This window comes from Patiria miniata, unplaced genomic scaffold (genome assembly GCF_015706575.1).
Source record: "Patiria miniata isolate m_02_andy unplaced genomic scaffold, ASM1570657v1 HiC_scaffold_29, whole genome shotgun sequence".
NCBI classification, from domain to species: Eukaryota; Metazoa; Echinodermata; class Asteroidea; order Valvatida; family Asterinidae; genus Patiria; species Patiria miniata.
This window is the reverse complement of record NW_024037068.1, coordinates 2,201,426-2,224,073: the sequence shown is the minus strand read 5'-3', so window position 1 is coordinate 2,224,073 and position 22,648 is coordinate 2,201,426. Positions and strand designations below refer to the sequence as shown.

The 22,648-nt window shown below is 39.1% G+C and overlaps 1 protein-coding gene across 1 annotated transcript in view; it reads left to right on the top strand.

The window, feature by feature from the left end:
* Window positions 1–22,648, top strand: part of LOC119736179 (fibrillin-1-like) — a 120,543-nt gene that overhangs the window by 47,086 nt on the left and 50,809 nt on the right. The window contains exons 33-54 of the mRNA XM_038210204.1: window positions 511–633; window positions 1,619–1,744; window positions 2,822–2,950; window positions 4,299–4,421; window positions 5,004–5,120; window positions 5,613–5,735; window positions 6,800–6,922; window positions 7,476–7,598; window positions 8,152–8,265; window positions 9,127–9,240; window positions 10,243–10,362; window positions 11,585–11,707; window positions 12,731–12,853; window positions 13,585–13,707; window positions 14,722–14,844; window positions 16,902–17,033; window positions 17,850–17,972; window positions 18,813–18,929; window positions 19,157–19,279; window positions 20,120–20,236; window positions 21,182–21,295; window positions 21,738–21,857. Of these exons, the coding sequence (XP_038066132.1) occupies window positions 511–633; window positions 1,619–1,744; window positions 2,822–2,950; window positions 4,299–4,421; window positions 5,004–5,120; window positions 5,613–5,735; window positions 6,800–6,922; window positions 7,476–7,598; window positions 8,152–8,265; window positions 9,127–9,240; window positions 10,243–10,362; window positions 11,585–11,707; window positions 12,731–12,853; window positions 13,585–13,707; window positions 14,722–14,844; window positions 16,902–17,033; window positions 17,850–17,972; window positions 18,813–18,929; window positions 19,157–19,279; window positions 20,120–20,236; window positions 21,182–21,295; window positions 21,738–21,857 (2,673 nt within the window). The remainder of the gene's footprint in view (window positions 1–510; window positions 634–1,618; window positions 1,745–2,821; window positions 2,951–4,298; window positions 4,422–5,003; window positions 5,121–5,612; window positions 5,736–6,799; window positions 6,923–7,475; window positions 7,599–8,151; window positions 8,266–9,126; window positions 9,241–10,242; window positions 10,363–11,584; window positions 11,708–12,730; window positions 12,854–13,584; window positions 13,708–14,721; window positions 14,845–16,901; window positions 17,034–17,849; window positions 17,973–18,812; window positions 18,930–19,156; window positions 19,280–20,119; window positions 20,237–21,181; window positions 21,296–21,737; window positions 21,858–22,648) is intronic.

Sequence of the window (22,648 nt, the reverse complement as noted above, 5' to 3'; positions counted from 1 at the left end):
ATTCTTGATGATGTTGTTGTGGTGTTTTTATGCCCCGCGGCGAAGCCGAAGGGGCATACTGTTTCCGCCTTGTCCTTCCGTGCTAAAACAATAGAAATCTTGTATTTATTCTGAGATCATAGGGATTAGGGATTAATTCATATAAAACCTACAGAAGACACTAATGCTGTCAATGAACGTTCCATGTGACCAAGGTACATAAGTTGATGTTAAAAGAGTGGTGTTATGTCATGGGAACAGTCACGGTTGCGGGGCATTTGTGTTTGTAAACACACCTGACTTGTTTTGTATTAAAGTTGTTCATTTTTGGTGTTGGTTTTTGCATTTTGTTGTGTGTTGTCGCCATTTGTTGTTTGTCGTTTGTTGCTATTTGCATTTGTTGTTGTTTGTGTTTCTTATTGTTGTTGTTTGTATGTGTTTTTTAACTTGAGGTTGTTTCATACTTGTATATTTTAATGGACACGAGTTCTGACAACCTAAAGCCTTTGATTATTTTATTTTTCTGCTCAGGTATCGACCAGTGTGCCACTAACCCCTGCCAGAATGGAGGAACTTGCGTTCCAGAGCCTAACTCCTGCTCAGCATATACGTGTCAGTGCCCTGGTTGCTACGTTGGATCAGCGTGTCAAATTTGTGAGTATACAGATATTAATTATAATTACGTCATCGATGCAATTATATAAAAGATGTAGTTTCTTAATGTTGTTCATAAGAATATGTATTGATTTAAAATAGCAAATGTGTTGTTTTTTTCCAGCGAATGTTCCTATCCCAGTCTTCTGGTTATTTATCTAAATTTCTTTTTTTTTTACAAGTTCTTTTGACCTCTGGCAGCTTTGAATTCGAGCAATATGCTTTATCCTGTACGGTACTTTTCAATTATTCATGAAATTCAAGAAAACCATTAACTTTTTAAATTTGAAAATGAAATAACCAACATTTCGGAATGTGTTATACGCCGTTCTATTAATTTGTATTCATGAATACCTGAGACAGTGTATCCATTCTTATTGGTCAAAAGCCCCTCATGTGGGCGGTTTAAACCTTAATTCCTGTGTTCTACCCCACATCGCGTAGTACAGTATTCGCGACCAGCCTTCTTAGCCAGTTATAAACGTACTTGTTTGAAACCAACCCAAGCACATATTTATTCTTTTATAATGGCATATATGTCACATGAAGTAATAATAATAATAATAATAATAATAATAATAATAATAATAATAATAGTGGATATTTATAAAGCGCACGTATCCACCAGGACTGGTGCTAAAGGCGCTACATCATTATTACCCCTGCTCATTGGGCACATGAAACATTCCAAATACCATCTCAGCTCCCTGGGGAGTATACAGCTCGATGCAGCCTGTTAGGTGCAAAGAAGCTAATTCAATCACAATAACCATCTCTGCCCTCACAGGTACCCATTTACTCCTGGGTGGAGAGAAGCAATGAGTGACAAAGTGCCTTGCCCAAGGGCACACACACAATGACCCATGCCAGGACTCGAACCCACAACCTTCTTAGTAGCATTGTGAGGTTGTCACATATTTTCCTTTGGTGTTATATCATGGAAGTTGACCAAGTTTCGCACTCATTCTCTTGTTCTATAATTCAGTGCAAGATCCATGTGGGACTCAGCCATGCGTGAATGGTGGTACTTGCTCCAGGCTAGGCGGCACGTCCTGCACCCAGTTTGAGTGCGCATGTCCGTCGTGTTTCAGAGGCGACAGATGCCAAGAAAGTAAGTGTAAATGTCCGACTATCACATTGTTACTTTGATTGTTTTAACAGCTTTGTTTTTCTTTGATCTAGACACAATACTCAATGCACAAGCATGGGAACTCTTTGAATTTAAAGCTATCATTGGGTGTCATACAGAAGTTATGGAATTTTGTTCTTTTACAAGGAGTCAAGGAAGGTACATATTCCAAGAAAAAAGTCGTGGAAAAGTCACGGAATCCTGTACAACCAATATGTGATGATGTGTTATATGTGCATATGGCAGTCTTTCAGCTTACTAAAATTACTTCCTCTTTATGCATTGTGACCGTGACTACATTAATCTGCATAGTTTTTCATGAATATGCATGAATACAAGACACCTGCAACACTTAAGTTTTCATCAGATCAATGATATCATGTAGATGTCTAGGTGCAAACTTTTATGTGTCACATAAAATATGATATGACATTTGACATTGACAGGCATGAGATTTTTCAGACTTTTGTCTGAAATCAGACTTTTTGAATCTGAGAGAAAGCCATTATTATTAGAGAAAATGCATTTTTCAGACATTGCATCAATTTTCAAACTTTTTTCTCAATTGACAATCTCATCCCTAGACATGGACTATTGATATAGATAATGAATATTTATAAGCAGCTTCATGCATATGCATGATGGAAGACGCAAGGGTTTTTCATTGGAGCAATGATTTCATGTAAATGTCCAGGGCCAAATTTGTATTTGTCACTTGTTCATATCTTTTTCACATGGGAGTGGTTACACTCCTATGACTATTTATGACAAGCTTCCTCATGAATATGCATGATGGAAGTCACCTGCAACATTGAGCTTTGTTTTAAACAATAACTTGCTGCAATCTGTTTTTTGACTCAGGGGAAAAATGACAAAAACCTCTTTTTTTTCATTATCATGAATATGTATGAAGCGAAGTCACTTGCAACACTGATGTGTATTCTTCAAGCAATCCGTATTTGACATGGAAGTGTCAATGCAGATTGTATCATGATTATTCATAAGCAACTTTTCTCATCAATATGAACTCTGAATTTATAATTGTTTTGTCAATTGCAGCAATCATTGCCTGTGAACAGTCCCTGTGCCAGAACAATGCTGAGTGCGTCAACTCCAACGAGGTTGGCAACTGTGTGGACTACACGTGCTCCTGTAGGGGATGTTTCCAAGGAACCTTCTGCGAAACACGTAAGATAATTTTACAAGACACAGTTTTATTGGCTTCATTTTATGACTCCCAATAATATTCCGAAGAAATAGTGTTACCAAATTGATGTGATCACCTAAAAATAACAACTTGAAGAACCTGTCAAGCAATGTACATTGTTTTACATTTTGGCATATTTGGCGGGTAATCATTGTTTTGCTTCTAACCAGTTCACGCCGGGGTTATTTTGACAAGAACAGAATGAGGCGCGGGATTCCTTTTCACTCGACCTCCATGCCATGCGAGTTGAAGCCATCACCCTTGGGCAGCACCCTCATATTTCCAGCCTTGTTCGCTGCAGTCGGATCGCTGACAGATATATCCGGCCTTGCTCCCTGCGTGTTTATCCGTATACTGCAAAACTTTTGCGTGTATACACCGCCTCCGGCGCGAACTGGTTAAGCAAACATTTTCCGGAATGAATAAACTTTCTGTGTTTAAAGGTGAAGGACACAATTAACAAACATTAAAAAAACAAAAACGAAGCTGCCAAAATATTATGATTGAAAGTAAATAATGGGATCAAACATCCTGTGAAAATTCTTGGCACCTTGTATGCTGTCATATTCAAGAAAAGAAGAATAGCCATCATTTCTTGCGATGGTTAGAACCTGACCATCCTGAGAAAAAAAACAGCTTTTATTTTTACAAAGACTGCTCCTACATGTAGCTGACTGAATTTATTGTTTGCAATCAGTCACATACACTCAACCAAACAAGAAAGTCCCCCCTTAATACTTTTTTTGTCTTACTCAAAAACTACTGGGCACATCTTGCTCAAATTTCGACTGTTCAGTACAGAAATTCCTTAGCAATCCAGCCATGTTCTTTGTTTGGCCCAAAATAGTGATAATGTGTACAAAATTATGCAATTTATGACAAATGGTACCGGAAAAAAAGTTGTACTTTTGTTTACGTGCAAGGTGAGTGTGAACCACAATGTGCATGTTTACAAAAGTGCAACTGTTTTCCGTATCATTTCTCATAAATTGCATAAATTCGTACTTATTATCACTATTTTGGTCCAAATAAAGAGTATGGCTGGATTGCTAAGGAATGTTTGTACTGATTGGTTGTTATTTGAGCGAGAGGTGCTCAGTAGTTTTTGAGTTAGACAAAAAAGTATTGGAAGGGGGAATTTCTTTTTTGGTTGAGTGTATCTGTGAACGAGAATTATTTTCCGAGTGGCAAACTGGGATCTTACCGCAAGAGAGCGCTAGTCACAACATAATGATGAATTTTGGAAGGGAGGGCTATCAATGCATAGCTTGCTTTGCAACAGTTTTAAACAATTCTTTACTGTTTTGTTTTTTCCTAAACCTATTACAGCCATTGATCCCTGTATAAGCTCTCCATGCCAGAGTGGCGGTACATGTAGTCTGCGACCAAATTCCTGTACCGAGTACACCTGTAACTGCCCTACGTGCTACGTAGGCACTCACTGTGAAATATGTAAGTCATATATCATACAATGTACATGCATAGTCATCGTAACAGTAAACTATTTCTCTTGAATAATTCAGTTCCAATGTTGGTCTATTTGATCAGGAAAAGCACCAAAAATTTAAGGAATATTCAGAGAGTGACCCAGAAGGGAAAGGATTTTTTCCAGTTTGTCCAAGTTGTGTCCATTGACTGACTGGCTATGGTGACTTTTTTTTAAAAGTTTGACTACACAACTTCTTTAAAGTCAAAATATTTGTTTCTGTTAGTTCAAATGTATTACATAGTTCAGAAAATCGGAGAATTAGCAGGACAAAGCTTTAAACGCACCATTTTGAGGTAAGTTTAACAGACGTAAACACACAAGTTTGCTTAAGATTTGCATTTGTATCGTGAACACCCAACCACCCCCCCCCCCACCGCTTTTCAAATTTCCACAGCTGGCCACTTTTTTAAAGGATTTTTGGTCATCCCCCTACCCCCATTAGCCTACATGTATTTACATCACTGTTTCTGTTCGTAGATTGGTATATGCAGCATTCTTGTCAACAATGACTGACTTGATCTTTTTTGTCTTTTTCCCCGTATCAGTTCTCAATCCCTGTCAGGTCAACCCTTGTGCTAATGGTGGTAGCTGTAGAGCCACATCGTGCATTAGCCAAACATGTGATTGCACAGATTGCTACGAAGGCCAAAGCTGTCAAACTCGTAAGTTCCCTTGTGTGACAAAAGTAACCCATGTCAGTGTTGTACGTTAGTGTTGAAGTCGTCAGCTTAGAGCAAGTTTGAGCGACGACCATTGGTATAGACAAGTGGTTGATTTGAGGACATCTTACAACTGCGCACTAATAGTGACGTGCGAACGCCTCCTATCAAACGCTTGTCAATATGTCAGCACAAAACCCCTTGATCCTGGTGCCCTGCTGTGCATTTTGATGCCCTCAGCTGTTGGTAACCAGCAGCAGAACCGTTTAACAGTAAGATTGATAATCAACATAGTCAACAAAGTTTTAATCTTTATTATTTTTGTTTCTTTAATTTTGAAGTTCTTATTTATCTTTAATCCCAATTGTTACTTGTGTTTAATTTTCTATTTAAATTCATGTAATAACCATACAATTCAGCTTTCAGCTGCGATTTGGTCTAAAAATGTGAATGATACTGATTGACATTTCTCTGTTAAATGTTGACATTACTTAGGGAAGAACCAGTGTGAGCCCAACCCGTGTGCCAACAACGGACTGTGCGTTCCTGATGCCAATTCCTGCGAGACTTTCACTTGCCAGTGCAATGGCTGCTTTAGCGGTGATCGCTGCCAGAATAGTAAGATTATACTCATTCTTTCTGATAAAATTGTTAGTTTTCCCACGGCGGGTGTGAAACTTTTGCTTGGTTGGGTTGGTAGGTGGACACTTTACCACTCGGCCATATATTGTATTCATGTAACTCCAGTATTACAGCTTTGCATTCGAAGACCAGTTTTGCAAACAGTGATGCGCATGCGTCTAATTTGCATATTTTTGCATATTAGATCACGCCCTATTCGTTTTTGTTTTCTGGTGACATATTAAATTATCAAGATTCCTTGAGTCTCCGACGGTGAACGTGTATACCCGTCAGTGGTTCCCATTGGTTTTGTACACACCGTGTTTTGTACACACCGTGTTTTTAACTTGAACTTGGCTGGTGTACTTGGCCTGTTGTCATGGCAAAAATAGCTCTGTGGTGGAGCCTGGGAGTGTTGCAAAATATGAAGTTACGGTGAGAAACTAGTGCACAAATATTGTACCAATGACTCTCAAGAGTCAGTATTTGTAGTGCTTGACTTAATTTTAAAATTTGGCCAACATATCTTGTCTTCCTTGTAATAAAATTGTGTTTTCTGGCTAAAATTTATCCATTTTACTTTTGTATCCCTTTTACTTCTGTTTTTTTGCTTCACCAGAAAATGAAACTAACCTTTTTGGAATGGAATTCCACATTTGAAATGGAAGTCAGCTTTTTGGAAAAAAACAACAATAGTTTTTGCCCCCCCCCCCCAAAAGCAAAATTAAACCATTTTGTAAACTTTTCACTAACCCATTGGAATGGAATTCAAAATTGGACATGAAAGTTAGCACTTTGGGAACCCAATAGTTTTTTCCCAAAATAGATGTAAAATTTAATAATTTATACTGTGGATTTTGAAAATAAAATGACCAGTAAAATTAGCAGTTTTGTTTATTTAAAGTATGTTGTAAAATTGTCTTATAAAACTCCTCCTTTTTGATACAAGGAAACATGTTCTTACACAGGTTTATAGCTGGAAGGAATTTAGGATTCCCCGATATGGGAAAATACTCCATTTTTTGGCAGCGGATAATCATTGACACTTATGTTGTTTGCAGATATCAATCCGTGTCAGCCCAACCAATGTCAGTCCGGCGGAGCATGCAGTCCGCTACCTGGTGACTGCTCCCGTTATTCATGTGACTGCCCAGCATGCTACCAAGGTGCTAACTGCCAAGACCGTAAGTAGGAAAAAACAAGCTGCTTTGTAACATTTAAGTGCACATATGTAGTGATGCAGACCAGTAAATAAAAAAATAATCCCATAAATACTTATGGAATAATACCCATAACTCTCAAAAGTAGCTTGAATTACCCTCTTTTGCTTTCTGTTCAATTTTTAGGGGCTGATCAATAAATTTGTGTTTTTTGTCCACTTCGTGCTCAATTTAATGAATTAACTTTGATTTCTATTACAGAAAATACGTAACCTCCTATACCTAAAAATGCATTGGAAATGCATTTGCAGGTATAGGTGGTGAGTATTTTCTTATTAAAATAGAAAATCCCTGCAGATTTGGGAGAATCGCCAGGACTATAGCAATTGAAGAAGACAAATGTAATTTTCGGGACGAAACTCAAAAATAGCTCGGGGGAATGCATCTTTAAATAACAAAACTGCTTGCAGTAAGGGCGCTCCGTGCAAGTCGTCTATACATGTACATTTTAAAGATATTCAGCAAGAATGTTTGTTAAGTTTTTGTGAAAAACCTGATTTTATTTTTTTTTTAACAGGGATTGATTTGTGCCAGACGTCCAACTTTTGTCTGAACGGAGCACCTTGTACCCAGAGATCAGACTGTTCTGGTATTAATTGCACATGCTCGCCGTGCCACACTGGAGATTACTGTGAACAACGTAAGACTTGCTTATGATCATCTCTGACAGTAGTTTTTATTTATTTATTATTATTTTGCAAATGGGCTAACCTTGGCAAAATTATGCCCATTTGAAGTGATGCCACCCTAATGCCTGTTAAAATAGATTACTTGCCTTTGACGTTATAAGGAATCACTTTTATCCATGAACCTCTATCACAACGTCTGGGGAATCTTTAAAAATCTCCCCCTGACAAATGATGGAAAATAATGGACATGCGCTACCTCTGCAAACACGGTCCATTTTCGGTCGCAAGTACTACGTACGTTGCACAAAACCCTGGTAGCATCTTGTATGCTACAGGCTGAAATTTGGAGTTTGGTTCGGAGCTGTTAAAAGGTGTTGAAAGTGCGCTGCATACGTTATAGGCAGAACAGGTGTGCGATCGCATTAAATGACCGCTATAAGATTCCCAAGATGTCGTCGTGATATTGGTTCAGTTGATAACGCCCTCTTTTGCTGGGTGATCGCATTATACAACAACGTCTTGACCTTAGACTAATCCAGACCTTTTGATTGTGTGTGTGCTTAGGTATCAACTATTGTGCAAGTACTCCATGCATGAACGGAGGTATCTGTTTGAATGAGTGCCCTGGTTATAGCTGCCTGTGCCCTGCATGTTGGACTGGCCCCAATTGCTCCATACGTAAGTATACTTAGGGTGTTGTTCTTTTTCAAATGCGTTTATCACGAGAGACATTTATGTGTTATTACACCTCATACATGTTCATGAACCAAATGGGCTTCTTTCATTGGTCCATTTGTGCGAGTGACACACATACTGTCACCCAACTGGTCGATAGTACCGGTGAGTGAAGCAGTGCTTTATGGGAAGGCTAGCAGCAAATGGTTTAAATTTAAAAGAAAATATGATGTAGTGAAATTTCTCTTAGTTCGCGTCGGAGGACGTGATAACATGCACTGGCTGTTTTATACACAGGCATGGCTGACGGGTTAAGACATCAAATATTGCCTTGACTCGCCTCTGAGTGACGTCTAAATACGCTAATCCCTCGTGTCTTTTGTATTCACACGCAAAGTCCTTGAAGTCTGTGGAGGTGGACCGTGTATTTATCTTGAATTGGCTGCTGTGCATGGCCTATTGTTCGACAATTTACGCTCCAGTGCACACCCCGGAGTATTGAAACATACAAGGTTTCAGCAAGAAATATTGACAAATACTGTTGAAATGACTCTTGCGAAGAATCAGTATTTGTGGCGTTTGGCTGTATATCAGAAGTTGGCTGGAAATTTTGCCTTTTGTGAAAATTGATATTTTCTGCAAAAATAATCCTAGCGGGAAGTGGTTAACTATTCCAATGCAAGAATATAAAGATGAACAATTTCATTACTTAAGACAGCATTTTTCTGGGTTACTTTAAAATTCACAGACACACATTTTCCATGTGTTTTTTAGTAGTAATATAGATTCCTAACAATCCAAAAAGTGGAAATTTTAAAAACTTTAACAAGTTTTTGAAAATTTCGTCATGGATTTTGTTTTCAGCGGTTACTGCCTGCACTAGTCTGCAGTGTCAGAATGGTGGAGTGTGCCAGGAATACTGTACCTATGCAACCTGCAACTGTCCGACGTGTTATGTGGGCACCAATTGTCAAACCAGTAAGTTACCTGTTCATCATCATTTGCATTTATTCAAAAAGTAACTTACCAAATTATTATCAAAAAGCTTACTTACATGTAGATGAAAGATCGTACTAGTACGAAACACCCTGTGAAATTATTCCGTCTGGCTTGCTGTCATTTAGAAGAAATCAAGAAATGTAAGTGATTTACAACGATTATTCAATTGACTGATTTGGAAGGAAAGAGTGCTATTGATGAAAAGTATAATATCCACTGAGCTGAAACTTCATTAGGTAAGGGATTGAACACTATTTGGATTTTGAATGGTGTTATTGTTGGAAATGAACAAAATGCATGAAAAGCAAATGATCCTATGTGCCTTTATGTCTATATGCCTTTTTGGGCTCAAAACTTGTTTACCTTGAAGTGAAAATAGTTAGAAAGATCGTTAAAAAGTAGAATGCAAATGTTTAATACATAACTGTACCTTGTGAATTGGCTATTTTGTGTTATTACAGCACAAAGTAAATTGGGGTACCAAATGTTGGTCTTCAAAGACTGAAGTTGTTGGAGCACTAGTCATTCTAGTCATACATTTTTAAAATGCTTTTTATGTACGCTTTGATGGCTATGTATAGGATTCTGAAGCTAGCGTGTGATTTGATATATGGTGCTCCAATAAGTATAATTTGATGTAATTTTCTGAAGAACTTTTTGAGACAAATATTTCTAAACAGCTTTCATGGGAACTTTCACAGAAACTTAAGACTTGTAGATTTGCCCAATTTTGATCAGTAAAATGGCCCTTTTAAAGTTGTGTTGCTATAACTTGCGCACCTGCGTAAATTGCGCCATAATCTGTTGCCGACTTGCGCATTGGCGACTTTTTCTGTGTCATAACTGAAATTTTCCACAACGTGCCCAGTAAAAGTCTTGAGTAAGTGGGTTTTTATGCCAAATATTGTCTGAGGTTTTATAGAATTGGTTACAAATCTCCTACTTTATGAAACTGATTTTGATTTTTTTTTCTTTCCATAGGATTGGATGCGTGTGCAGGCAACCCATGTGTGAATGGAGGCGCATGCATACAGTCCCCAGACTGCCTAACTTTCACCTGCGATTGTCCCAACTGCATAACAGGAGACAACTGCGAAAATAGTAAGTCATCCTAAAATTGGCCACTCTCATGCAAGGGCCCCCCACCCATCCACCGAAATAAAAAGTAAACTGAAAAACGAACAATAAAGGGCAAGTTCAATGAAGGACCAATGGTTAACTAGTGGTTGGTTCGTGATGTACCTAGCACATGTGTTTTGAAGTGCGAACAACTCTAGTCAAACTGTTGGCATGTCAACGACCGTGAGAAAATGGCGGTTGCACGTCGGCTGAAGAATTTTTTAACACTTGATGTTTCTGGTTATTTACACAAATAATAGAGATTGTGTAGTTTAGGACACCTTACATAATCACCATTACTATTGTACAATGGTGACAAAAGCGACAGACTGGTAAACTAACATGGAAAAAACTATGCATTGAAAACAAAATTTAGTACTCACACACAGTTTTTGTTCTGCCATTTTTGATAGTTGGTCCCCTCTGCACTAAGCTATGAAAAATTGCTATTGATAACTGGCTATAAATCGTGGCGCCACCAGCCACGGGAAGCTGGTCCTGAATGGTCAACTAGCTGGTCCAGCCATCGTCGACAAGTGTATTACTTCAAGACCAGATAAAATATACGTGTGTCACTTTGTATAATGTGGGTTTCGTTGTGAATGTTTTGGAAAATTTCTACAGTGGAACACCGCTATAACGAACATCGCGGGATCGTTTGGTATAGCGATTTTAAGCCGATACTTATAAGCTTGTGGTTTTCACATATTAGTGGCACCCTCTTTTGACCATTGTTATAGTATAGTGGCATTTATGAACCATGCGCTGAATCGCCGAACTTGTCCATTCATCTTTTCAATTCCGGAAGCAGAACTTCACCCAGGTAGTTACTGAAAGACGACTTTGAACACCTGTGACTATTGAATCATGTAATTACACAGTTTTTGAGCTTATACATTGGTGGCTTTTCCCTTCCATTCCTTGGGGAGGTAATAGCCACTTGTCCCTCTTTAGTTGGCATTTTTCAACAACAAATTCTCGGTACGTTTTGTACACAAAAATCGTGAGCCAAGGATGATGTTCGGTATAGCCGAATGTTTGGTATAGCAGTGTTTGGTATAGTGACATTCCACTATTTACGGAATTATAATTTTTATTGTTCAAACATTTAAACCTTTAAATCCATATCCATATTTACCGAAACAGTCAATATTTGTATACTATTCAATGAATTTACTTGTGTTTTTATTTTCTTTTGTTATAGTCTATAATCCCTGCTCGTCTCGTCCGTGCCAGAACAGTGCCATTTGTGTTCCAGATTCTGCCAACTGTGCAGCATATACCTGTTTGTGTCAGGGCTGCTGGGATGGCACTCTATGTGATCTAGGTACGTGATTTGCAACTCAAAATATTGCCTGGTATTTATGTAATAGTCTGTTACTTTCAGCAACCATCTCAAGAGTTTTTTCCGTGTGTAATTTTTTCAATATTAATGTTATCCTTGAAAATGCACCCTTGTCCCAATTAACCTTATAGTCAATATTTGTTATGCAATTTTCAAGGGTATTTTGGTGTCTTTTTGGTTTTTATGCTAATGCAAATTTCCATATTCATGAGCAAAAGTGTGATGTCATTTCAGGCAGAAACCTCAATGTTAAGCTAGTTTCAGCACCAGAATTTTGGATATTTGGCTATCGTGAAGTTTCTTTTCTTTGGTGATTCGTTGTTGTGTCAGTACATGGCATTATTGCCAATGAGCAAACATTTCTCACAAATATTTGCAAAGGGCAAATTTTTGGGTTCACACTTTGAACAGAAAACCACTAAACTGAAAACAGTGTCTTCCTGAAATGACATCACAGCAACAACGCCCTCAGCTGTCCGGAAGAGCATGGAATTTTGTTTAATGTTTAAAGAAGTGCTCTTTTCAATTAAATTAACCAAAAAGGGATGTCATATAGCATTTATACATTTAAGAGGAGTGGAAAGTTGCACAAAATGTGTTCCTCGGAAAAACTCATCTCACGGACCCTTTAACCAGTTCGCGTCAGATGATGTGTAAACACGCAAAGGTTTTGCAGTGTTTGGAACGGATGACAGATAAACACGCAGCGAGCGAGGCCCGAAATATCTGTCAGCGACCCGCTCGCAGCCGAGTTTGCCGTCTGGCATCAAGGTTCGTGAAAAACAATCCTGCGCCTGTGTTCGGTCCCTGTCAAAATAATCCCGGCGTGAACTGGTTAAGGCTGCTTTTGAAATACTTTGGCTATGGCCGACAAATATGCAGCCACCTATGGAATCGGCTGAATCCATTTCCCTTAGTGTGTTACTTAAGTTCTCGCTATAGCAATGTAATTTGGATGTGGCTTTTGGTCTGTCACCTGCTCTTTGATCTTGTATTAATCTGCAGAAATCAACGCTTGTGATCCCAACCCCTGCATGAACTCTGGGCAGTGTCTACGCAGTCAGAGTGCATGTGCAGACTATGTGTGCCAGTGCAACGGCTGCTATGATGGGGACCAGTGTCAGAACGGTAAGTATTGTAGATGCAGTACAGCAAATACTCCTTTTTCGTCTCGCCTGGACTTTGTTCAGGAAAGAGACTATGCAATCACTATGTCTGTACATATGTATGTATGTAGTATGTACAGGGTGAGTAAAAAAGAAACAAAACCAAAATGTCTGGAGTATTATTTTAATGAAGTTCTGCATGTAGCACTTTCATAATCTAGGATATGAAAGCCCAATTCATAAGCTTCCTTTTAGTACAAGAATCATTCAAATCACTCATGTACTTTTCAGATTATGGAATTTTAAACACAACCACCTTTTTAAAGTTCTGTCCACGGATCACAAAAAAGGATGCATTCTTTCAGCAAAACGAAAACAATTCACACACATCCCTATGTGAAACTTCTGAAATTGTCAATTTTTTTTTTTTTTTGGGGGGGGGGATACCGACTGATGCTGATTGTCTTAATATCGTCACATTTTACAAAAGTTTGCGACTGAAATGTTCCCAATGGTTGCAGCTCAGTGCAGCTTGATCCTGAAAAGTTAGTCGTCGACTGTTCTGGGTCGTCGCAAGGTCAACCTAAGGGTGGTTTTAAGTCTTTCACTGACTTGATACGTGTGAAAGGAAAATGTCAAGTCTCCATGCATACCTCAAAAACTTTTCATCAAGTTACCACTACAGTTTTTTCCTCTGAATCAATTGAATAGAATTGTGTCTTATTTTTATTTTTTAATTCTCTGATCCTACAGAAATCAATCCATGCCAAAGTAATCCCTGCCAGAACGGTGGTGTTTGCAACAGGAGAGCAGATAGCTGCTACTTGCACACCTGCGCCTGCCCCGACTGCCACCAAGGAGCTAACTGTGAAATCGGTAAAAAGTGTTTAGATTAATTTATTGTTTCACCGGTGTAGCTCCTCTGTTCTCCTTGGAGGTCCTGCAGTTCATAAGAAGTTAAACAGTTAATGCCCATGTGGTTTTAAACAGTCTTTTGCGTTTTTGTTTGGATGCAGCGTCAATCCTGCAAAATCCTCCAACTACCTTCATGTAAAAATTGCATATAGCCTCAGTCATGCAAAATCCTCTGTTATTTCTTGGATATGGTCCATGGAGGGGTGACCTCTGAATCCTGAATCCTGCACAATCCTCCAGCAATCACTGTCAATCTCTGCTGAGGCAGAGCCAGTGACATCTTGGAGCAGTGCGGAGGATTTCAAGTATTCTAAGCCTAAATGTATGCATGGCTGAGCATAAACAACACAAATGTCCAGCCTAAGACCTTGACACAGTGCATCCTCCAAAATCAGCCACACATTTTTGCCATATAGCCTCAATCCTGCAAAATCCTCCATTTTGCGAAGTAGATTTTGGAGGATTTGGGAAGGTTAGGGTGAAACTATATCAGTTTATAAAACTGGTCAAATCATCCCGCTCTTCACGTCATGCACACACAGTATGTGCTGAGCTTGCTGGCTACAACTGAGTACTTGAGAACCACTGATATGATCTCTAAATAAGCAGCTGAGCACACTGCTCATGGAGTAAAATAGTAGGACAAAATATTCTGTCCACTTTTCAAATATTTACAAGTGGGGATAGTGTTATGGAGCAGTTATAAACGAGAAAATTATAAAGCCAGTTACCAACCTAGTCGCTGATAATATCCCTTGGATAATATCCCCAAGCACACATTTATTTCCTTATTTTGAACTGCATTGACATTACAGATGTCCTCTGTACCAAACAATGTTTTGTGGACCCCATTACTTATTGGCATTGCGTCAGTTTGTATCAAAGAGGATACAAATTGAAACCTGTTGCCCAGTCTTTGCCTTGTTAGGTTAGCACTTATAATTCTTCTTTTCTGCTCTTGATTTTTTGTTTCAGTTGTTGATCCTTGTGAGAACAATCCATGCGAGAACGGTGGCGCGTGTCAGCGTGTGCCCAATTCATGCACAGGGTATAGATGTCAGTGCACAGAATGCTTCCAAGGTCCACTATGCCAACAAGGTAAGTGAAATGGAAATAAAATGAATGGAAAAGTGTACGTTTTTACTCCATTCTACTGAAAAAAAGTTATGTCACAGAGTGTAGTTTAGTTTGTATTACAGTTAAGTCAAACAAGTGTACCTAAAGTAAAACAAGTGTAACATTGTGAGGTACAAATCAGGATTCCAAGACAAAAACAAAAGAAGGTTTATTAGTGATGTTGGGAACGATCGGTGGATCTGCACTATTACCCAATAGCGCTGCACTACAGTGGAACGTCACTATACCGAACACCACTATGCCGAATATTCGGCTATACCGAACATCGTCCTTGGCCCCAAATTTTTGTGTAGAATGCGTAACAAACATTTTTGTTGACAAATGTCAACAGAAGAGTGGCAAGAGGCTATTATTTTCACAAGGAATAGCCGGAGAAAGCCAAACTTCCTAGCATAGGAACCGTACCCATTCTGGCAAATTCCAACACCCACATGGGAAATCATACACACACACTGTTGGACTTAGTTTCTGGAGGTATGCCAACCCCAGTGTAAAAGACCATCAGTTCAGGGGTACTGTACCTATCCTAACAGATTGCAACAAAACCTGCTGTTGCGCTTTGATGGGTTGAGTTCGATTACCTAGGTTAATTCGATCGCGCTGCTTTATCGGTCAATCTTGGTGCCAATGTTTGATTGCACTGCCATGGGTCGCTTGCCTTTTCTTTCTGATTCATTGCTATGCAAAATTGTTTTTATAAAGGAACTTTGGCCTACTAGAGTGCTAACTCCTCATTCTTGCATGCAGAGACGCTTTGAAGCCGTCCTGGGTGCAGACATTTTGAATTCATGTGCGTTGTTTGTAGAACATAATGAAATTAGATGGATTGAATTTTGAAAGTGTACTCTACATGCATCGCGCAAGTAGAACATACGCAACCAACTTAAGCGCGTCATCGACGGTTCATAAAAATGTGATGGCAAAAAGCATCTGCTTCGATAACGCACCGGTATGGAATACAAAAGCAGATATGCAAATAACCGTACAAAAGCTGTACAAAATTTCTAGGTCTCCATAGGTTTGTGCACAAACATGGATGCGCCCAGCAGGCATCACTTTGTTCACGAAGTTAGCGCTCTAGTAATTTAATATAGCTCTATGCTATGGCCACATCTGAATTATCTGGCTCCAGCTGGAAATAACACACGTGTCAATGTGACTTCCATAGATGCGTGTGTGATTGCAAGCAGTAACCAAGCACTTCAGATAGGGTCTTACTGTACCAAAAACCCACAAAAATCATGCATAATCTCTCCTGCTCACAGGATGAAAAACAAAAAGCGGAACCCAAGTCCAAAAAATATATTTCATATTTAAAATAATAGGTAGTACCTAACAATAATAATAACTGGAAAGCCAATTTCATAAACTACTTTTGGATGAAAAAATTACTTAAATTGCTCAATCCGTTCAAAGAATATCACCATTTAAACACAATGACCCCAAAACCTCTTTCATCCAAAAATGAGATTTCAAGAATTGTCTACTCAATTGTCTTCAAATGTCACCAGGGATAAAACCTCAGTTTAAAAGTTACAAATATTCAACAAAGTCCTTTTGAAGGCCCGTCTTTAAAAAAAAAATGGATTTTATAAAAATCATATTGTTCTCCTAATCAGGGTTGTTAATAAAGATATTGTCTCCTACAGTTGTTGACAGTTGTCAAAACCAAGTATTCTATGTCATTTTCTTTGTTGTTCCAAACAGTCAGAACGCGCAATAAATTGCTTTTTGGGATGAAACAGGTTTTAGGGTCATTGCGTTTAAATGGTGACATTCTTTGAACGGATTGAGTAATTTCAGTAATTTTTTCACCTATAGGTAGTTTATGAAATTTGTTTTTCAGTCATTATAATTTTTGGTGCTACATATTTTTTAAATATGAAATATATTTGTGGGGGTTTGGGTTCCGCCTTTTTTTTTACTCACCATTTATAAGGGCTCTAAACATGCATTTATCACTTGAGCCTGAAGTTGACATTTTTTTATGTGTATAAACATTTTATGCTTCCCCGCAGCTGTTGATCCTTGTTCAAGCTTCCCTTGTCTCAACGGTGGTCAATGTGCACCATCCAGCATGTCCGGTGCCTCATGTCTGGCCTACGAGTGCACATGCAGTAGTTGTTTCACTGGGAGTACCTGTTTAACATGTAAGTATAGATTTGTAGGCTTGGTCTACTCCAACATTTTGGGAACCGACTCCAATTCCATCCGAGAGTTACGATTTTTCATAATGGACTCAAAATTTCACAAGAAGAACAAAAACAAAAAGAACAGGTTTTATCATGTATATAACGTCTAATTTTGTACTGAAGTCCCAGTGAAGGCAAACATGAATGCAGATTTGTGGCTTCACATTTCGGGAATCGATTCCAATTCCATCCAAAACTCAGTAGTCTGTTCCGAATCAACTCAAAACTTCAAAAAGAAAACCAGAAAAAATAAAAGGGGTGTTATCATATCCTCCTGTCAGTGCAACAAGGTCGTAACTCGATTCTGCAACAAAGTTGAATCTACGGCGAATACGTTCCGTGCAACAAGATCATATCTCGCACATCGCGACATCCATTGACTTTGTGTGTACATCCGGGTATTTTAAGTGAGATACGACCTTTTGACATTGAAAACTTGCATTTCACGTACATGAGGCCACACGCCATTTTAGGAGATACAACCTTGCTGCACGGATCGTATTTGGATCCAAATTTTGTAATATACAAATCCAAATTTTGTACACAGTTCTCCTCTGGGGAATTTCACTGAGGTTAAAGGAAGTTGGGGTTTAACGTAATGCCCCCGCATTTCAAAGAGAAACTGAGTAATTTTTCAAATGATTCAAATGTGTCTCTACATTCAGTGCTTGAAATGAGACGTATGGCATATGTAGTTTTTTTGTTACATCTCATGCATATTCATGAGTATAATCTGCCTTGTTGGTTGTTGTTTCAACATCTCTTTATGTTCAGATGTGCACACCTGTGACCAGAATCCATGCCAGAATGGAGGATTTTGTCGTCGGGTGGACAACTCTTGCACAAATTATGCCTGCACCTGTAACGGCTGTTTTCAGGGCGTTAACTGCGACATCCGTGAGTATACAATGTTTATATTACAGTTTAATATTTTTCTTTTGCCCTGCACCAACGTCTCAAAATTTACTTCTGCATTCGCTTTTGCATGAAGTACAATCCATGGACTTTTCACAAATATGCACTTAGGAGCGCAACACTTCGCAACTTTCAATGCGTTGTATGATCCATTTCACAAATCTTACAATGTGTTAAACTCATTGTAAGTTCCTTGACAACAGTTTAAAACACGCCGCAAGTTACGACGTGTCTAAAAATAAGAAGCATCCTTTTCTCAGCCAGTTTTAAGCCAAAAAAAATGACATAAATGAAACTATAATACCGAGATAATGTGTGTCAAATTGTAAATGGCAAATGCCTCAACGTAAATATGAATTAACCTGGAATATTGCAGTTGAAATTTCAAAGTAGTTTTACACTCCACCAGAAGGTTGTTTTCCTTTAAAACTGCATCATATGTCTGCCATTTTGTTTGGCATTTTAACAATTTTTGAGAGGAGATCCGACGACTCTTTGCTGAATATCAGACGACTTTATATGTACATTGAATTAATACATATAACAGTCACCGTGTTCCGGTATAAATACACCTACGACGCGTCGCACAAATGACATGTTTTGTGAAATGAATCGCAGTACGCACTGCAGCTGCGACGCATTGTAAGTTACGCTGAATTTCTTGAAATCAGGTGCAGCATGGCTAGTCGCTGGAAGTCTTTTCATGCATGTGGCCTACACAATGGGCCCATTCATAAAGTCACAAGCATTTTTAAAAAGTAATATTGTCTAACGTTGCTAATTTTGTTTACGGACATTAATCGTTTTTATTTTGCCCTACAGCGCTTGACCCTTGCAGTAGTAACCCATGCCAGTTTAGTGGCGTTTGCATACAGGAATCATGCACGCAGCATTCTTGCTCCTGTCCCTCGTGTCGCACGGGTATCAACTGCGAAATTGGTGAGTATAAAAATAAACGTACGTTCTGAAAGCATCCTCAAGATTTTGCATGGCAGATGTAGAGTCTGAGTTGGCCTGTGCGTCCTGTAGCTATATGAAACAGACTTTTGCAATGTTTTTGGTTATCGGAGCAAGAAGTTTGAAAATAACACAAAGTGAAGAAATTACGTTGCAAGGTTTTTAAAACTTGTAGATCATTGCTTTCCACTCTTTGTTTTGATTCACAGCTGTGAATCTGTGTCAGACACAGAACTATTGTCTGAACGGGGCCACCTGTTTACAACAGAATGCTTGTACGAGTATCCTGTGTATATGCGATGCCTGCCACTCCGGCCAAGCCTGTGAAGAACGTAAGTATGATGGGGTTGGTGTCGGAAATATAGAGTCCTTTCGCAAGTACCCCCCTCAACGATCATAAAGGGAGAGTAAGGAGACCACTAGGATGGATTTTTGAACGCTTTGCGCCTGACACTTATGCGTAGGTGACATGGGTTTGCGCATCTTCTGAGGGCTTGTTCGATTAGCTCATCCAGCTGGGCTAATGTGCATCGGGTTGGGTTGACCAGGCCAAACCGACCGATACATTAACGAAACAAACTGAATCCAAACCAAAATTGATCTATACTCTCCAAACCTGACCCGACAATTCAAGTAAAACCTACCCAAACCAAATGAAACCGAACTGAACCAATAAAACTACGAATATCTGGCTACAAAACAAACTACTAAACAGAAATTTTCAAAAATGCGACTTAATCTGTGTAAAATCTTTTGTTGTTTCCTTCAAAATGACAGCATGCCAGAAGGAACAGTTTCTCAGGGAGTTTAGTCTTTAAACCAGATATGCTTTTCTACAATAATTTTGTCAGGTACTCTTTGGATAGCTGCAAATGATATACTCTACCTTTAACAGTTAAGGACAGTTGTTGATTACAAAGTGGCATAGGAAGACATTTGAGTGTACATTTTTAAAAGGGGTCTCGTCCAAGCAAACGCTGTATTACCACTGCTTGTGGGACAAAAGTACTCAATTTGTCATAATATTTAATTCTTATTTTTGTTACACAAAACAATACACTCTCAAGATACTCATTGGGTTTCTCAGAGTACGTCTGCAAATTCTTCTATGAGATTGAATTTTCACTCTTAAACTTACAAATATTGGCTTGATTTTATTACAATATATGCAGTCATTGATTCCTGTCAGCAAAACAACCCGTGTCAGAATGGTGGGACTTGCCAGAGTAATTGTCCCGACGTCAGTTGCATCTGCCCACCCTGCTGGACTGGAGAACATTGTACTATTCGTAAGTTAAAATCTCTACCCTTTATTTTCATCACGACAATATCCCTTTTTTTAGGATGGTACTTCCATGTAAACTCAAAAGTTTGTTGACAGTTTCATTCTGTGCCACCATGTGCCGTCTAGGCCAGCTTGTTCCGTTTGTCACCACTGGGGGCAACAAAGAATGGACGCATTGAGAATGATTTCTTGTTTGATGGTTTGGGCTCTAGTGCTTGGTGTAAGGGACAAGACCAAAAACATTGTCCCCGTACCCACACATGGAAATGCGTTCCTTCTCATTTGGCACGAGAGGCAATAAAACTAACAATAGGACCGTTCTCATGTGGTATAACAAGGCAACAAAATTGACCCACCAGCCAGACAGGAACACTCCATTGTACTGTGCTTTTGTTATGTTAAGTGATGCGCCCCGTTGTTCACCGGAGTTCCAGTGTACATCACAAAACTTGCTCACGCACCATGACCGCTATTGTATTGATGCAAAACAGGAAGGCGTGCAGAATGGGGCCTGTGCGCACACGGGAGAACGGGAAGATTATGAACCACAGGGGCGTTCCCTCCCGTTGGGACGTGTCAGAATGGGCAAAATTGGTTTTGTTCTTGTCCCTAGCTGCTGTTGGTCGTTGGAAAACCCAAGTCGCATTTGTGAAGACACATCTTTTGATTTTTCAAAACTAATCCTTTTGTTTCATTTTTGCAGTTGCTAGACAAGTAACTTTACTGTATTAAGTGCGCGTTGTAAAAAACCTGGGGCTTTGTCACTGTGTTTATGCAGTTATAAAAGTTGGTGTGATAATTTTGAGTGAAATTTACCGACTCAACATAAACCAGAACCAGAAAGCATTAGTCCCTGTTCCACTCCAAACAGCCTTGCCCGTTACTCCTTAAATCCCCCCAAAATGCCTCATTCATCTCTTGATTATTAACTATTTGCTTGTGTTAACAGCTGTGGACCTGTGTCTCAGTAACCCGTGCAATAACGGAGGCCGTTGCGTCAATTACTGTTCCTACTATGTCTGTGAATGCACCTCGTGTTGGAGTGGCGACACCTGCCTGTCAGGTAATCATACAATATGGCTACATTTCTCTCATAATTTCTCATTAAAGGTAGCATCCATCATCTGTAATTTGTGCATTATGTTCGTTTGAAGCAACAAAAGTGCTCAAAATCTAAAGAAGGGTGCTGAACAACTAACCTGATGAAGTTTCAGCTCAGCTTCAGCTGTATATTTCGAGAAAACAATGTTCTAGGATCTTGATTTCAAATCAAAAGTTGCTGATCGTGTCATGTTTTGAATTGGTCCTGAATTCAGCATCCGAGACACGTTCTCACTGAGCCAATTGCAGCTACGCAAAGCTGCGCACTGAAATGACGAATTATAGCAACCGCGCATGTGTGTGCATCGTGTCATCGCTTGCGCGTGCTTTGCCGAATACAAAAAAATCATTTAATAGAGATTGTTATTTACAAAAGAATTTTGTTTAACTTTGAATTGTTTCAGAGGTAGATCCGTGTCTGAACCAGCCGTGTCTGAACGGAGGCAATTGTCAGAAGACCGACAACTGCACCAGCTACTCCTGTACCTGCCTTGACTGCTTCACTGGTTCCCATTGCCAGACATGTAAGTGGTATTACCTCTGTACAGCAGAGGGCGCTTTAATGCAAAGTGTTTGACACTTGCATTTCACTGATTAAACACTACAATCTAGCCTGAGGAACTTTTTATTTGAGAAACGAATTGGTGCGAAATTGACATGTACTAAAATTTGCACTTTGTGATTGAAATCATTCCAAAATTTCGAGTTTAATTTGATATTTGAAAAAGTAGGAGCAACTACGTGGGAGAGAGTCTTCAAAACGACTCGAGAGTCTAGTTAAAGGAAAATAGTACGTAACGTAAGCTGGTGCACATGATGTTACTATTTGTCAATGTCCATACATGAGTCTCCACATTTTTTTAATAAGATTTGAAACTTCGCATGTCGGTAGTGTCAACTAGTGAGGGTTTGCAGTAACGCCCATGTGGAAGAATCTCTTTTGAGAAGTTGTGTGGTTCTAGTCCCTGTTTCTTGGCCCGTAACAGAAGTGAAATGGTCCATATGTAAAATTGATTTGAAATAATTAAACTAGATGTTTGTGGACAAACACATGGCTGTTTCAGTAATTTGTTGTAGTTTTATGTCATTTTATAGACTGATAGGACAGAGATGTGCAGTAGACAGTTGCATAGTGATCAGTGCCAAATGTTTGGTAGCTTTAGGCTTATAAAAATGCACATTTAAAATGACGTCACATTTCATGTGATAATGTCATTGTGACGTCACTTCAATTTTCATCTATAACACATCCCAGTCTAGGTACATACCGACTTTCCACCACATCGGCCTTTTCGTTCCGTAGACACAAGCTTTC